Source organism: Mus caroli, unplaced genomic scaffold (genome assembly GCF_978045245.1).
Source record: "Mus caroli unplaced genomic scaffold, Mus_caroli_1 scaffold_18, whole genome shotgun sequence".
NCBI classification, from domain to species: domain Eukaryota; kingdom Metazoa; phylum Chordata; class Mammalia; order Rodentia; family Muridae; genus Mus; species Mus caroli.
Genome location: NW_028227273.1, coordinates 7,765,521 through 7,784,130, shown reverse-complemented (window position 1 = coordinate 7,784,130; position 18,610 = coordinate 7,765,521). Strand labels below are relative to the sequence as shown.

Sequence of the window (18,610 nt, the reverse complement as noted above, 5' to 3'; positions counted from 1 at the left end):
TGCATGCGTATGCTCAGAAGAATTTACTGACTTTGACAGGAGTCCTGACCACGGATTCACTGCTCTACGACTAACAGGTTTCTAACTATGAGTTCTTTGCTGGAGAGAGGTCAGGGTAAATGCAGGTCAGTGTCCATTCACAATCAGCAAACCAGAGCCAGAGAGCAGATGGTCTTCACTCGTGTGTGTTCCGGTACTGGACCGCGGCATCTACACTAGGAGTACCCAGACCGCAGCATCCACACTAGGAGTACCCAGACCGCGGCATCTACACTAGGAGTACCCAGACCGCAGCATCCACACTAGGAGTACCCAGACCGCGGCATCTACACTAGGAGTACCCAGACCGCAGCATCTACACTAGGAGTACCCAGACCGCAGCATCCACACTAGGAGTACCTAGCAAAGCATTCAAGACCAAATTGAAAGGAAATGTGAGTGACCACCTGAAGGCACCAGCTTTGTCAGATAGGTTCTAACAGTCATGCAGATGAAAATCAACACAATGAACAAACCACTCAGAAGTAGCCTATGAGAGACATAGGACTGGCTAGCCTGGGCTAACCTTCCTTTGTATCAGAAAAGAGAATAATTCCTCCTCTGCAAGTTCATTCATTTCTCCTATTTACTCTGATGGCACCCACATCTGGAGGCTCACACACAACGCAACTCCAGCTAAGGTACCCAATACCACTTTTGGTCTCCATGGGCACACACAGAGAGCTGTGCACAGATATCTACAAACAAACAAACAAACAAATAGTAGAATAAGTCAGAAAATGATAGTGTATACCTGTTATCTTCCTATGGCCACATGCTACATACATGGGTGCATACACAGGGAAGAAAAAACATTCATTTTTTCAGACAAAGACACTATAAATTAGCTTTAAAGATGTTCCTACAAATTTATTAAGATTTTGGTCTAAAAATACAGACATCACCAGAGTGATCATGACATTTAGAAGAAACAATGTGGGAAAGGAACACAATTTAATACTTAAGCTATTCTGAAGAGAACAAAAGCTCTGGCTTTAAATAAAGAAACAAGCACAGAGTTTCTTGCAGTCTCCTCCGTGCAAGTGGAGCTCTGGTCTGAACCCCAGATCTTCCTCTTGCTATCAAGTGACTGCACACAGTGTGTTTCCTCCCTCTGTCCCACACTTTGCCGTTGTGGTCGGTAATAACAGGAATAAGATCTAGCTTGCTCTATAGTCCTGATTACATTACCTCTGGCATAGTACCAGATCCAGACCTGGTACACAGAGACCTACAAATGGTGCTATGTTCTATTAGTATCTGAAATGTGAGACAGAATTGAACACGATAGGAAAGTCAAGTAACTCAGTAAACTGGTTTAACAAAACACAAAAGGAACAAAAGGAAAGGAAGTCATGTAAGGGCCAGCAGACGCACCAAGACAGAGAGCAACAAGAACTCAGTAAAAACAATGACGCTTGCACTTGTGTGTGCTCAATGTACTGTCAGCGGAGCAGGTCACAGAACACAGCGGGGTGGGAGGGGGCCTCCTACCTTCTGTGGCCACCTTTCCTGCCTTCTTCACAGAGAGGTCTCTCGTCATGCACACAGACCTTTCAGCATCTACCACTAACTACTAAAATCACTCAACACTCAGGTAAGTTGAAAATAAGTTTTCATTGACATTAACTTTCAGTGGCCCATCTTTGTCACTTGAAGAAGAATCCATCTGAAAATTAAATATATACTTGAGATTTGTCATTATGGAACACAGTTGATGCCTGGACACGGGAACACCACACAAAATCAAATTGGAGTTCAGAGTAGAGAAAACACCATTAAAACATGAGACAGGTTTTGGTTCTATGTGTTCATGCATGTGTATTTTTAAAGAAACCAGATGTTCCTGTTTCTCTAAAATATGAAAAACATAACTCGGAGATGCTTGCTTAAACATATCAAATGTGCATCAGGCTGCAGGGGACAAAGAACTAAAAGCTCTCTTTTTAGCACATGCTGTCTGTGACAGGAGAGTTTGCACAGGGCCATCTCCTCACGAAGTTCTGCTCTAGCAAAGCCTCCACTTTATGAAATGCTTATCCCTATCTGATTCACCACCTTTCTGGCAGATCCTGTCAGTATTACTAACCACAGTGAGGTCTTGTTCTGTACAGTTTTAAGTATTGGCAAACAACAGTAGCCCAACAAAACCTTGTTTGCTAAAAGTGAAAAGTGAAAACAACCAAAAAGCGGCTGGTAAGAAACTGAATAAATCTGAGGAATGCCAACTTTATTCTTTCCCCAAGCAGTACACAATAGACTTTAAAAGGATCTTAGTGAATAAGCCAACCTTTAACTTAAAATATCCCCTCCCCAAAATAATAAAGTTAAACAGCCAGTGTATTCTAGCTAAATGAAATCTTTTAAATATTTTAACACCTGTAATAATTTCCAATTAGCTTATTAGAAAGTCTCTTTAAAGTCCCTAATTGAGGAGCTCAGTGGGTAAGAGGCTTGTCACAGAAGTGTGCTAAAATACATCTGATCCCCAGAACTCACAGAAAGCTGCACACAGTTGCCCAGCCTAGGCCATGGGCGCGCAGACAGGAGATCCCTGGAAGCTAGGAGAGCAGGCTAGCCTGGTGTATGCAGTGGTACTGAGGCCTGTCAGTGGACTTCTACATGTGCAGTAGCACCCATGCTTATGCACACTTTCAAAGATAAAGTCAGTTCTGCCAGGCATGATGGCCCATGCCTGCAATCCCAGGACATGGGATTTGCTGAAAGCAGGATCAAGTGTTTGAGACCAGCCTTGGTTACATACAGAATTCTAAGCAAGCCTGGGCTACAGAGTGAGCTTTCGTCAAAGACACGCCTTCTCCCAATGTCATAGGTCAAGGGAAGGCTACAGTGTTTTAAAAATCAGATGTTAATTTAAATCTAGTTCACTCTTTATTCTAAGTAAATACTGAAGGAGAAAAATTAGTAGTAAAAGCCTATATAATCTAAAAATGGAAAACTGAACTGTAATTAATGTCTTCTAAGCAAACTTAAAACACATGCTTTTAGTCAGCACATCTGCTTTCCACACTTGTTTCTACTTTTGTAATCTCGCAGGAACGTTCTAAACATGTAAGATCAGACTTCTATACAATAAAAGTGGCAATGTGTATACACACTGACATTTTATCAACTCACTAAAGCTCATTTCATACTAACTGAAAGCCATGAGTCTAGTAGTCGGAAACAATTCCTGTGCCCTTTTCAATAACTTAAGTGCTGGCTCTTCAGTCGAATGAAGCGAGATGCCGGCTAGATCACCAAGTGGGGGTCGGACTTGCTTCATGCACTAAAGCCTCCACAAGGACATGAGAACCACCACAGTCCCCCACCTTCCCAGACCTGCACATGACAGTCAGAAAGGGCAGACAGCAGACTGACTGAGAGCCAAAGGGAAGCGCAGCCCTGTGGGAGAGACAGCGTCTAAGTGAGGCACAGAAATGCACCTAAAACCAGGCACTCGGCTCACCTGAAAACTCGGGTCCTGTCAGTGAGCTACGCATCAAAGATTCAGTCCCACCCATCTGTTACCTAGGAATTTACGATTTCAGCAAGCGTGGGTATATGATTAAGTAGGATGCTTAAAATTGATGCTCTACCTGTGAGAACTGAAAACAACCTAAATGCCCATTCATTAAAAATGGTATTAAGAAAATTAATGTTCCAATTATGTAATTCTCCACTAATACACAATAACACCATAATATAAAGTTCAAAGGACAACGCATTAAAAACATGTACATGATGAACAGCATGGATGGAGAATGGGCTGCAAAAGTTACCATCAGAATAGAAATGATGGTGTTTTCCCAGTAGATGAAAAAAAGGGCTAATTGTAACTTTCTATAATAATTATTAACAAACACAGCTTAAATTTAAAAGGCAAATATATCTTCTCTTTGAGACAAGAAAAACATTCTTTTCACATTGGAAAAAAAAAGTACATTCATTTTTAATAGCATTGTTCTTTTTAGGAGAAACTGTCAGGAAAAATTCATGATGCTGTAGATTCAAGTATGTTTATTAGTGCATTATAGTAAAATACTGGCAGTAAGGAAATGATCAATAGTGAAATTTACTACATCATAAAATAACTATAAAGAAGCACAGTCTAAAACAATTAGAAATGAATGAAACAGGATTTTGGGGACAAAAAAAAAAAGGAAAGGTTAGCTGGGCGTGGTGGCGCAAGCCTTTAATCCTAGCACTTGGGAGGCAGAGGCAGGCGGATTTCTGAGTTCCAGGCCAACCTGGTCTACAAAGTGAGTTCCAGGACAGCCAGGACTATACAGAGAAACCCTGTCTCAAAAAAACCAAAACCAAAACAAAACAAAACAAAAAAAAAAAAGGAAAGGTTATGGTATTGCAGTGATGTGCTTCTGTGTCAAGTTGACAAAGTATGGAGTGCCCTGGCTAGTCTTAATTGTCAACCTGACACGGCATAGAGTCATCTGAGAAGAAAAGCAAAACTAAACTGAGGGCTTTCTCCGTTTAGACTGGCCTATGGACATGTCAGTGGGGGCTACCTTGATTGTTAACCAATGCAGGAGGACCCGCCCACCGTGGGTAGCACCATCCCATAAGCTAGTTAAGCTTAAGTCTAGAAACAAGCAAGACATCAAGGAGTATTCCTGCAAGGCCATGCCTGGAGTTCCTCACTGACCTCCTCACTGATGGACCCCAGCCTGGAGTGGGAGCCACAGAAAGCCTCCCATCCTCCCCACGCTGCTTCTGGTCAGTGGTTTACACAACAACAGAAAATACTACAACATGCTAACACATATCTATAATTTCCAAAACTAGGGAGCAAAAAGTATGGGGATCAGGAGTTCAAGGCCTTTCAAGGCTAGCCTGGGCTACCTAAGATCCTGTCTCAAAACAACCATATTTTAAAACCTGAGATAATGATGCTGGGTGATGACACATGAGTGTAACCCTACCAATGGCAAAGCAGTTAGAGTAAGGGGCCTAAGTTTCAGGCCGGTCTGGATGACAGAACAAGCTCAAGGTTGTGAGCTAAGCCATGAGCTCTTGCGTCAAAACACCAAAGGTGGGGGTATGGCTCAGTGGTAGTGTACTGTCAGGCTTCCTCTCAAATCACTTGCCTTTATTTTTAAAATTATGCTGGGAGCTGGCAGGACAGCCCAGTGGGTAAAGGCACCTGCTGCTAAACCCAAGAACCTGCTCTCTGGGTTATAGAACACACTTGGTGGAAGGCAAGAACCTATTCTGATGTCCACTCTCGCACTCTAGCATGCATGCACCCACAGACATGCACACATCAAATAAATAAAGACGTGGCAAAGCTTTTTTAAAAAATTACTTCGCAATATGCTTTTTAATATACTTCAAGATAAGTATTCAATGTGGCCATCAACCTAGATAAGAATATACAATCTAAGATTAGAAGTGTAATAACTTAAGAAGGAGAAGGAGGAGGAGGACAGGAGGAAGAGGAAGAGGAGAAGCATTTCTGCATGTATTGGCAAAATAAGCTAAGTTTAAGAACAGAGGCCAGGGTGTGACTGCTCTGCAAGATCACCAGCAGCCATGTGAAAAGCTATGGTGACACACATTTGTAATCTCAGTGCGAGAAGGTGAAGACAGGAGGACCCCAGAGATATGACGGCCAAACAGCCTAGCTACGTAATCTCCAGCACACGCACACATGCACGCACGCGCACACACACACACACACACACACAGAGTTTTAAAAAGAAGCATTCACGTTTGCATACAGAAGAAGCAGCTGGATAGTGGATGGCAGCCAACATGGGCGCCTATGGCACTGGGTCAGGTCCAGTGAGCTGTCGCCTAGACTGCTCTGCCTTCCCTCATCTTGTCAACAATGAATGCCTTGCATCACACCCAGCTTTCTTCACCGGCTTTCCTACTGCTGGGCCAACACACATTTTGTTAAAGTCTTTGAAACCAACCTGCCACGGTCTTTCCCAATCCAGTGGAATAGGAAATGCTCCAAGCCACGCTCCTATGAAACTAGAAACTGTCGTGATCTGAAGACTGTTCTCCCAAATAGATGTAACTCTGCAAGACACAACACATACGCCATTGGCAAATTATGTCGTTAATAGCTAGAAATCACACAAGCACTTGAACAAATTGATGCTACACATATATTTTTCATCCATTTAACATAATCAGCTCAAAATGACAGAACCGGGTTGGTGAGATGGCTCAGCGGGTAAGAGCATTGACTGCTCTTCTGAAGGTCCTGTGTTCAGCATGAGCAACCACATGGTGGCTCACAACCACCCATAATGAGACCTGATGCCCTCTTCTGGCACACCTGAAGACAGCTACAGTGTACTTATATATAATAATAAATAAATCTTTTTAAAAAATGACAGAACCTTGAAGATGCAAATGTCATTCCACTGGGAAGGTTCTGCATGTGCAATGTGAAAGGCAAACAATACAAAACAGCGAGGTAACAACAAACATATCCTCTTATCACAGCTCCTGAGTCCTTTCCCCACAGCTAACTGCCATTTCAAGTTATACGCCTTTCCAGAATGCACATAATTTTATCTTATGCATAACTGCATATATGAAATGTGTGTATGTATGTATTTTCCCTATTAAGGCTTAAATGCATCATGTTTAGAATACTATAATCATTATAAAAAGAAAGTATTCACCTATTGGCAATAAGTCTCCATTTCTCTTTCCCATCACCCTAAGCAACCGAGTTATTTTAGGTCTCTGGATTTGCCTGCTCTGAGTATTTCATGTAAGTGGGCACCTGTGACACGAATGCTCTTACTGATTTCTTTCCCTTAGAATACTCTTTCCAAGATTCCTCTACGGTGTGGCATGTGCCGACACTCCAGTCGCACCAGTGGGTCACACATCCTTGGATAGATACTGCAGATTTTACTCCTCCAGGCAACAGTGGATGTGCATCTGAGCTGTACTGCCCTTTGGGGTTAGATATAATGCTGCTAGGAAAATTTATGTACACATCACTGTAGGGACATGTGTTCTCATCTCTCTTGGGATTATACCTAGAAAGAAATAGCTAGGTCACCTGCTGTTTAATCATTTGAGGAATAGTTTCCTAAAGTAGCCAAAACATTTGATTTTCTCAAGTCATGTGTGAAGCGTCCATTTTTCCTACATCTTGCTAATTACCTGTGGATTATAGTCATTCTAGCCAGTGTGAAATGGTATCTCAATGCAGTAGACTTATGGTTAAGACTGCATTAAAGTCACGCTATAACAACCACTGAAGGATTTTAATCAAGCTAACAAAGTGATCAGAGCCATTGGTGGCAAGAAACAATTCCTTTCACAGTCTTTTCATTATTCTAGCACATTTGTAACTGACCTCTGCTTATTAAAATAAAAAGTACAAATATTCAAGAGGTTGACTTCAATTTTGACTGTTTGGCATATCCATGAGTGTTTGTGATCCTACATACAATAAACTTTAAAAAGAAAGAAAGAAAGATCTATAAAACTATAAAAATTCTGTAGCTTGTATTTTTAAGAAAACATATTTACTAAAAATAACTTATATAGCTTTAAAATCAGAATGAAGTCTCCTCCTCTAATTTCTATACCCTATAGAAAAAAATGTTTCATGTATTATATTTCAAGATTTTATTTCTCTCTGTACTTATAACTGTTGGATAAGACCGTGCCTTTGGGAAGTTTGTGGGAAAGGGAGCCCCTGAGAAGACGGACAGCTCCGACATAGGGCAGCTGAAACAGTGAGGCTGTTAGGGGAATTACATTTTCTCCACTCCCCTTCTTCTATGCTTCCCCTCATGTTACTCTTACAGTGTCCTCGCCTCTGTATCCCTCATTCACTCTACTATCTTCTTGGCATGAGCCACTTAGAAGGTAAATAACTCTTTCAGTCAGAACTCTCTTTAAACTTTCCTTGCACCACAGGAGCACGTTAATGACTGTCCTCTGTCTCCTCTGTACCTCTCATGTTCTCCAAGGACTTTATCCTCCCTGACTCCTTTTGTATCCCTTATTCATTCTGATTAGCTCAAACCTTTCCTTCATGCTAAAATTTGATTTTCTAACTTGCTTTATACTTCTTGATATTTCTTTTGTTGTTTTGTTCTGTTTTTGAGGCAGGGTCTTTCTGCCTAGCCCTGTATGTTCTAGAACTCACTATGTAGACAAGGCTGGCCTTGAACTCAAGAGTTCTGCCTGCTTCTGCCTCCTAAGTACTGGGATTAAATGTGTGCATGACTCAGCTGCTTCTGGACATGTCTAATGTATGTTTTATACATGTGGTTTAGGTTCTGAATTTATGTCATTGATTCTGCAATCTGGTCTTCTTCATTGTGGCTGATGTTTTCATCTTTGCTCTTTTTATTAAATTAATCTGCATAATAACATGTTTTCTGGTAGACTGTGTGAGATTTGCCTGGTTTGAGCAGGGCTGTTTTCTCCCACATCACATTACTCATCTGCCTGTGCATGTGCCTCTTGCTCTGCTGCAGTCCCACCTTCCCTTCCTGGCTGCTGCACCACTTCTGTTTCTCTCGCTCACTCTTCCCATGGGCAAGCTGTCTCGGCTACTGTTTGCTCAGACACGACAAGTAAACTCGCTCTGGTGCTGCTTCCCATCTTAACTGGCTCTATTTTCTTCCTATTATAAATCTGTATTTTCAACCTTGGATGTTATTTTAAGCCTTTTTTTTTTTTTTAAATTCTAAGTCAGAGGGAAAGAATGGAGAAGAACAAGGTAGATGCTCTCTGTGACTCAATAGTAATACTCAGCTGAAATGTAGTAAATGGTGGATCCAGGATTCAAACTATAAAAAAAATCCTGGCCGGGGTTTATGCATCCTTCAGAAACCAGATGAAGCTATTATGGTACCGTCTGTGCCCTTGGCAGAGGCCCAGTAGAAAGCAGCCCTGTAGATTCATAAAAAGCAAGGAGACCTGACAATGAGTCAGAGAACGGCTGTTGTGTTGGTGAGAAAAATCTATGGAGCGGTATTAGAATATTGGTATTAGATCTTAGTTGGACAGTGTCAATCAGCTGCCTTTGATCCCGGAGTTCTATTTCAAGAATTTAGTTTATAGAAACTCTTGCTTAAATTTTGCTGAAACAAAGATGCATCTCACATTACTTACAGTTGTTAAAAACAAACAAACAAAAAGCCCCTTGCTCAAGTTTGCTAAAACAAATATCACCTTACTTACAACTGTGAAAATGTGATAACAACATGCAATAGTAAATTAACCGCAGAATATTAATGATATGATGATTAGACTAATTTGACCACAGTGACCTAGTCTCCTTCTCAGTAATCAGGGTAGGAAGCACAAGGGAAGGAAGCTATTGTCTTCTGCCGCCTCCAACAAGGACAGGACCAGAAGAATCCCTAAGAGGCACAGCCACGTCCTATCTGTATCCAGAAGCACTCGCTGTCTATACTACAGCATAACCACACACCTTCATGGTCGAAACAACACAGCCTGAGGTCTCATTTCATTTAAAGCTAGATAATTGTGCTGTGCAAATGTGCTAGGCAAAAAGTGGCACACCATACACATGTGCATAGACAACAGTGTCCACGGCATCAGGGGAATAAAGTAAATTACAGCACAAAATTATAATTTTGCTTCAAAGTTGCGTATTCTATGAAGAAACAAAATTAGAGTACATAAGCTGTAATAATTGCCCCTTCAATAGTGTTACTAGGCTCTCTAATCTTCTGTTTAATCATTTGGGTTTTTAACATGAACTATATTTAATATTACATACTTTTACTACAAAATCTACACATTTTACTACTTAGAGTAAAAAGTATATATATAACATGCATTCATTCTTTTGTAACAAAGAATTGAGAAAGAAACTGAAACAGGCAAATTCCTATTAACTAATTCTTACAGGACCAACACTGGCTTGTTCTCATTTCACAGGTTTCCATAACAAAAGTGTGTGATTGCTGCTAACGATGTCCTAATTATAGAATATTTGCACATAAATCATAGGGCTGAGAACAGACTAAATAGCCTATTATTCTCTGAATAAACTTTTAAGGTAACTAAAGAAAATGTTATAGAACACTCTTAATGACAAAGGCCTAAGTACCTGTCCATATTATTTGACTTCACTGAAATTCCTTATGTCAACCATCAACTGTAATAAGGCCCTTTGAGTGCCTTCTATATATCAATGTGCCAACCACTTGAATGAAATTAACAGTAAGCACATGTGCTTTAGATATGTTCTCATCAAAACATGTCAGAGATTTCGAAGGATGGAGGGTGCAGCTCCCCCTGGTAACTAAGAGCATTTTACACAATTAAACACAGGCTTTCCCCAGTGAGTGAATATTAAATTCACTGCCTCTTAGCAACTACGTTTTTTTTTTTTTTTTTTTTTACCACATTTAGACCAACTGTGTAGTAGAATTTATTTTATGTGCCTGACCCTTTAAAAGACCCCAGTGTTAGTTGCATCTTGGAATTCTGGGAACAGGAGAGGCTATAAAAAGCCAGCAGAGGGTGAACTGGGGGGAAATAGGATTCAGGGGGGGAGTAGGGTTCTGGGGTAGCAGAAAGGCTGTTCCAGGAGACAGAAGAGTAGGGTCAGAGAGCAGAGTGGGAAGAGAAGACAGTTGATGAGAGTTGAGACAGGAGAGGGTGCGCTGAGCCGAGCAAGATGACACTGCTAGAAGATAGAGAAGAATACACAAAAAGTATTGAATATAAAGAAAAAAATAAAAGCTATATACGGTACCTATTTTTATATGTGTATATCTTTAGCCATTTACTCCCCTTTCACTCTTAATGTTTGTGGTGGTTTCCTCAGTATAAAATCTGTTATCTATATAAAGATGACAAAACCAGACTCGGCTGTTTCATCTACAGAACAGGCATTACTGAGAGCTTCCACCTTGACAAGATCTCTGACCAGGAACATTTTTTAGCTCAAGTGACCAATATCAGACACTTGAAAAACAGCATAAAGGAACTGACAAACCAAAGAGCAAACTTCAGTACAAAACATGGGTCTATGATGGGTGACTACTATGCTCCTTTATAAGAAAGTCCACAGGAGGGAGAGATGGCTCAGCAGTTAAGAGTGCTGGCTGCTCCTCCAGAGGTCCTGAGTTCAATTCCCAGCACCCACATGGTGGTTCAGGACCATCTGTCAAGGGATCTGCTGCCCTCTTCTGGCAAGCAGGTGTACGTGTAGACAGAGCACTCAGCACATTAGCACACAGGCTACAGTGAGAGAAGCACACTTGGTGCTAAGGAACAAGGCAACCAACAGTAGGAAACTTACAAGCCAAGCACATCCAATATTACGCATACAAATAAGAAATCAAATTACTTGTTGTCTTCAGTTTCTTCACAACACACTCCCTTGGAGTTGGTTTCATTTATTTTTCTGGAATAACTCTAAGGATAACTGTTAAGATAATGAAATTAAGTGACTAAACCGCAAAAGCATCAGAGTCGATCCTTTACTTTCAGGATGCAATTCTCAATCTCCAAAGTCGAAAGTTTAGCTTTCAGTCTACACGTGACTGACTGTCATCTGCTCAGCCCCGAATGTACACAGTGTGCAAAGACAAGCATTAAACCCATGGGTGGGAGAGGACTCAGTGGCTGAGAGCACCTGATGCTTTCGGAGGACCCAGGTTTGACTACCAGCACTGACATGCCAGCTCACAAGTGTCTGCAACTCCAGTCCCGGGGAACCCGGCACCCTCTTCTGGCCTCCTGGCACCAGGGATGCATGTGGCACACACATATATAAAAGCACAAAACTCATATACATAAAAATGAATAAACGAATGAAAGTAAATCAAACCTTAGTCATCTCAGCTAAAAGAGAACAAAGTGTTAATACTGATTTGAAGCTGGGTGGGATGCCATGTCAGTTCAAAGTAGGCCTGCTCACCCTCAGCATGCCAGACTCATTTTATCGAAGGTAACCACACTAACGAATGTGGAGCCACAATGCCTTCTGCTCCACCCAGGACCAGGTCCATGTGCACATCACACGGAATTAGCTGGCGGAGCCTTACTCCTCTCTGAGCATCTAAGTGCTGCACTTGCTGGTCTGTTTCAAACCAACAGTGACTACTGAGACAGACGGTCCGGGCTGGAAAAGGGATACACAAATGCTGCTGGTATTTGTTAGCCCACTTAACAAACACTTGCTATTGGATTTGATTGTCTTCCTCACTCTGCAATAACCCTGAAGAGCACATATTCGTTTTAGTTAGATCATACTACATATGAGAATTCATGGAGTGAAGCAGGTTGTCTGAGATGACCACTGTGTAATGAAGGGCACAATCCACTTTCTGACCTTGGACTACTAGCTTCTTCTTTCTGAATCCAAGTTCCAGCTCCATGGCTTACTGACTATGGAACTAGAGCAAAGGACTCAGCCTGCAAGATGGCCAGCATCTTCATAAAGAATGTGGTGAAATGTCTCTGAAGAACAACACAAAGTTCATGAAAAAAGTTATTAAAATCTGTTTCTTATTTGATTTTATTTCATTATGATTTGGCATCATATATCCCATAGGCTGGTAAATGGCATGGCTTTTATTACAAACTGACTTTTTAACCACAGTCCTCTGTCAGCTTACTGATTACCTTCAACTAGTTGCATGTTGGAAATTTTGCAAGGGTAGCTCTTATAGTCTAGTGATTTTTGGTGGCATCTAAGAAACCTAGCAACCTCTATTACAGCCCTAATTTTCAGAAACCAAGAACAAATTCAATATCTATAACTCAGCATCAATAACTCATACTTCTCACTGTGGGTAAAGCTCAAATGTCACAAGCTAGCTAAGAAGTTTCAGTGAGAAGTGCTAGCTTCTCTGCTAGCTCCTCAGAGATAACGATTATTTCATAAACTTTTGTCTTCTTCAGAGATCAATGTGACCATTCCTATCACCTTCCAACTTTGAACATAAACGTTGTATCCTGTACACAAGCTTTAACCTTGGTGGGTTTTCTGTTTAACCTAAGTGGTGCTAAGAATATCACTCAGTTGGTTAGACTACTTGCCTGCCACACATGAGGGCCAGGGTTTAATCTCTAACACTCTATAGAAAGAAATTAAATATCAAGACATGCTACAACTCAAATGAACTGTGAAAACATTCTGCTAAGTAAAAGAAATCAGTCACAAAAGATCACAACCTGCAGGACTCATTTGTCTGACACGCCCAGTACAGCAGCTCTACTGAGATAGGGACAGAAACAGGGCAGCAATAAGGACGTAAGAATGTACTTCTATTTGAGGTACTGAAAATATCCTAAAAATGATTCTGGTGACGGGTATGTATATCTGTGACTGCACTAAAAGCCATTATGTCATACTTTTTCAGTAGGTGACATTTATGGTGTGTGAATCATATCTTATATTGATTTTTAAAAATGGTGTCTCCCGTGAACTGTGAACATAGCTCAGCGAGTGTGCTGGTTAGTTAGTTGTCAACTTGACCCAACCTTACATCATGTGACAAAGGAACCTCAGGTGAGAAGGGCCTCCACAGCCTGGCCTGCAAGCAGGCCTCTGGGGCATTCTCAGATTGATATGGGAAGGCCCAGCCACTGTGGGCAGCGCCATGCCTGGGCAAGGGGGTGCATAAGGCAGCAAACTGAGCACGCCAGGAGGACGAAGCCCATAAGCAACATTCTTCCACGGCCCTGCTTGAGTTCCCGCCCTGACGTTCCTCAATGATAAACTGTGATTGGAAGAGGTAAGCTAAATACGCTTTCCTCCCCAAGCTGCTTTCGGTCAGGGTTTTATTGCAGCAGAAGCCCTAATTTACAAAGCAGGTAAAGACATTTGCTGCCAAACCTGCCAACCTGAGTTTCATCTCTCAGACCAGCTTCCAAAACTGTTTGTTCCCTGACCTCCACACATGCCCTATGGAACAACAGAACCCATATATATATATATATATATATATATATATATATATATATATATATGGATACTTGTGCATATGTACACAAATAAATTAATAATCTGTCAATCTGTGTCCCCACTGTATCAGTTTACTTCATGTATCATGAGTCCTGTTCACCCACAGCTGGTGCTAGTTCTTGGTCAGATTCCAGCAACCATCTCTCACTGCTTCACAATCATTGACAAGGAACACATTTCAAGTCTTTTCATGGGAAAATATTGTTTAGTGTAATGTTTATATGTTTTGAACCATTTCAGTGTAAACCATGCTACCGTTTTATTACGTTTCTAGCTTTTCTTTTTGTGTCATTAGTGAAGTCTCTGAGCAGATGTCTCTCACTCCATCCTTTCCTATACAAAATCTCGGTGGTCTTTGCTGACTGATTTTTTTTTTTGCAAAGTACAGCAGGTTGTAGAACATATAGGTCAAGGGACAGAACAACTATCTATAAAACCAGATGACAATGTGTCCAGCAAATATATAACTTAGACACAAAATTCAAAGCTGGCTAAATCACCAATCTAAATAAACCATTAAAGTTTCAGCCAGTTTCCACTTTTAAAATTTTCAAATTAAATAAATAAATTCCATTGGAGATTCCGTGGTAATAATGTAGGGGAGGGAAACGCACTTGTTATGCTTCTGTTCCTAGAAACTTATGATTGGTCAGCAGTTCCAGAAAATAAATAAAACACAGCAAGACCAAAGCTACACACACATATATAAAATTGTGGCCTCCCTTCCCCCAGCCTGGAACCTGCTTGCTCAAGGGTGGAGCTACCTGCTCATTCGTCCTGCCACGCCTACTGCTGGAACCTGCCTTTGCTGCCTGGAGGCACACACGTGTTCGTCCTGCTACTGGACCCTGAGTTACTTGGCGGGATATTGGGTTCCCTCCCCCTTCCTTTATAACTGAGTGTCTGGAAATAGTAAAATTGAGCTTTGATCAGAATGTTTGTTGTCTTAGCTCCATTCTTTCTTCTGCCCCGTCTAGATTCCTCTCTTTTCAGCGAACTGCCATTCTCACTTGAACCGTTCGTGTTGTGGACTGCGGGCAGGCCGCAACAGTTGGCGCCAGAACTGGGACCTGAAGAATGGCAGAGGGACGCTAAGAGAAACGACTGCTGTGTGGAGCTCCACAAGAAAGGAAAGGATCTTCGTATCGGAGCATCGGAGCAACGGACAGGTACACATGCTAGCGCTAGCCTAAAATTTCAGTTTTGTAAAGTGTTGCTGAGGATGCGGTAGGATACGAATCAAGTTTGAATCAGTGCTGACCCAACACTGTTTCTGCTTGGGGTCAGCAGCTCGTTAATCGGAACTAGATACGGAGACAGGCGGTGTGCCGCAGCTTTTTAGAAAGCTGCTTAGGTGGAAGAAGGAAGGGTTTAAAGTCATGGATCAGGCGGTTGTTTTTAGTTTTCAGGAGTTGTTTCAGGCCAGAGGAGTAAGGCTTGAAGTACAATTAGTAAGAAATTTTTTAGATAAGATAGATAGCTGTTGTCCATGGTTCAAGGAAGAAGAAACGATAGATTGTGGAACCTGGGAGAAAGTTGGTGAGGCCTTGAATATCGCTCAGACAGATAATTTTACCCTAGGTCTCTGGGCACTTGTAAATGATGCTATAAAAGATGCAACTTCTCCAGGGCTAAATTGCCCTCAGGCGGAGCTTGCGGTATCTCAGGAGGAGTGCCTATCAGAGAAGGCCTCCTCAGAAAAAGATCTTCTTAACTCAAAAATTGATAAATGTGGAAACTCTGATGATGGACTGAATTTTAACAAAAATCACTCAGATAGAGGAATTGCCCATTACCTTAATGAGAATTGGTCCTCTTGCGAATCTCCCGCTTCACCTATAGTCACCACTTCGGGAGGTGCTACTCATAGGGACACACGGCTAAGCGAGTTAGAGTTTGAGATTAAGCTTCAGAGGCTGTGTCTCTTAAGATATTTCTAGTTTAGATAATGATTAATGTGGTTCCTATCCTAAATAGTAAAATTTAAGATAAGATATAAAGCAATGCCTCTTTATTAAAGCGTTAAAGCTTGCTTTAATAGGTATTCATAGGTATTAATTGATATCCAAACTTCGTAATATGATAGTAATGCTTCTAATATTGATTTTAACAGTGATAAATTGTTTTAAACATAGGTTTTGCTTTCCCAAAGTTGTAGATATTATCCTAACCTTGCACAAAAACTTAAAAATTATGGTTAAAACTGCCATTGTTCCATTGACTGCAGCTTGCAGTTTGATTGCAAATTTAAGATTAATGCTCAGATTAAAAAGTATTTTACCTTTGAGTCAATACAGGGCTCTGGGCAGCCCCAGAGCGGCTTGTGGCCCTTTCTTTTGTTTTGCAAACAATGCCTAAAAAAGTTTTTCCCTGTGTTCAAGAAAATTTCTTTTTAACAGTGTTACAGATCTATTCAGATGTTTAAAATAATGCTTAAATTCAAAGATTTTTGCTTCTAGTAAACTGGTAATCACTAGAAAATTTTGCCTCTACGTATGGCTAATATAGCTTTACATTATGTAAGAAAAATGTTTATTGTTTCTGCTTCTTTACAAGAAGCCAAAAGTTTTAATCTTTCAGTATATATTGTTTCCTAAGTGGAAAGTATTTTATTAACTAATGCTTCTCAAGGGAAGTTTACCTTAAATCCTTGCTCTCACCCAAAAGATTCAGAGACAGTATCCTTTTATTATTTAGTGTTTTAGTTTACTACAAAAGGTTTTACAAAAAATAAAGAAAGCTTTTATAATTGTTGTTAATTGGTAATTAAAAATTATTTGTGCCCAAGACAATTCTTCGGCCAGAAAAAACATTATTGTAAAGTCATTTTTCTCATCCTCCCAGCCAATCGTTGGCCCACGTGGGCCCAACTAGCTGCTGTGGGGCAAAGTCTTAAGACACTCAGTTGCCCCTGTTCCCAACACAAATAATCTGGTTGTGTGCTGTAGATGGTGTTTTAAAATGCTGAACAATCAAATCTTAATTTATATATTAATAGTCAATGCTATATCTCTGAGCTCATAATTACTTAAAATTGTTCGTCCCTCAGATACTATTTATTCTCAAATTTACAATTGCTTATACATATTTCTAGTTAATAAATAAATAAATTATGCACGTGTGACTCTTAATAACTTTTCAAGCTTTCTAGTTACAACCGTTCCTTAAAAAAAAAAAAAAATGATTGAAAGTGCAATTAGTCACTGCCCCTTTACAGCCAAATATTTAAATGTTTTGTCCAACAAGTTATTAATTCAAAAGGTTAGATATTGTAAAATTTTAAACTTTAACCTCTTAAAAGACAAAAGAGAAAAATTGTATCCCCATATATACTATTTAGTGCATTTACATGCACACTATTTAAAACATACCTTTATTTTCAAAATTTGAGATTAAAATGTCAAATTTAATAAATGCTTTTTAGTATTTTAAAAGGGTCTACTTATTGGCTTATAGATTGATCCCAAAACAGCTACCTTATTAGGAAAGGGAAAAACAGGTTCTCTCCACAGAACTCTACAGAAGCATATTGGTAATTCATGTGCTAAGCTGACAGGTAAGTTAACTCAGTGTCCTGATTAAAAGGACTAAAAGATTAAATTCATGTTTTAGATCCATCCTTGCTTGTCATTTTTCCAGTTTAGACTAGCTTCTAGCCTTTTAACTTTATGGCAATAGTACATCAGAGACTGTATATTCAGACTTAGTAAAATTAGTCATTTAATAGAGTCATAATGATTTTTCACTCTTCTTCAGTGTGACCAGCCATTCTAACTCAATCTTAGACTGGTCTAATATTCAGTTCAATTATTAGAGATTCCTATATTCTAAATTACCTAGCAAAGTTAATTCAGAGCATTTCCCCCAAGGTCACCAAAGGCTCATCTTGCCTTCACCTTATTTGTCCTAAACTTTTTGCAAACTGACATTAAAGGTCAGTCTGCAGCGGAACACCACTGGCACCCAGTTACTTCTAATTCTTATGCATTGGTAAAATGGAAGGACGCCCTGACTAATAAATGGAAGGGTCCGGATCCAGTTCTAATCTGGGGAAGAGGCTCGGTTTGTGTTTTTTCACGAGATGAAGATGGAGCACGGTGGCTACCAGAGAGATTAATTCGTCAGGTAAACACAGATTCTGTCTCTTCTCGTAAGTATCATTCTAAAGACTAAAATTCCTCTTGTGCTTAGAATTCAGCTGGGAGTGGAAGCTCCCAGAAACTGTTTTCCTCTGAGCCAATTCCCCTACAGGAGGCCGGAGATTAGCTTTAGTTTTACAATTTGCATCTAAATAAAGTACCTTGACTTCTCCAAACAGAAAATTTACATTGCTACACTCTCATTGTTTAGATTTCTTTCTTTTCTTAAGCAGGTCAATCTACATTCTCTGGTTCTCTGCCCCTAAGAGCAAACAGGTGGTACTGCTAATCTCCCTTCCAAGGACATCCCAGCATGTGGCTTTCACTCTAAGATAAGATTTAGATTTACCAGGAGAGCTAGGGAAGTAGAAATTTCATATATTTACAGAGATTAGTTCTTATTTTGATAGAGATGGGCTTAGTCCCTTAGCTGGCCTCTGGCTTTTCACCCTTGCTGTTACTGCAAGGT

The 18,610-nt window shown here is 40.4% G+C and overlaps 1 protein-coding gene across 2 annotated transcripts in view; it reads right to left on the bottom strand.

The window, feature by feature from the left end:
- The window catches only part of Pigf (phosphatidylinositol glycan anchor biosynthesis class F), a 31,634-nt gene that overhangs the window by 5,740 nt on the left and 7,284 nt on the right, over nt 1–18,610 (bottom strand). Inside the window, exon 5 of one of the 2 annotated variants that reach the window (XM_085833097.1) lies at nt 5,972–6,084. In XM_085833097.1, coding sequence (XP_085689223.1) covers nt 5,972–6,084 — 113 coding nt within the window. The remainder of the gene's footprint in view (nt 1–5,971; nt 6,085–18,610) is intronic. The other variant, XM_021149069.3, reaches the window with a different exon arrangement.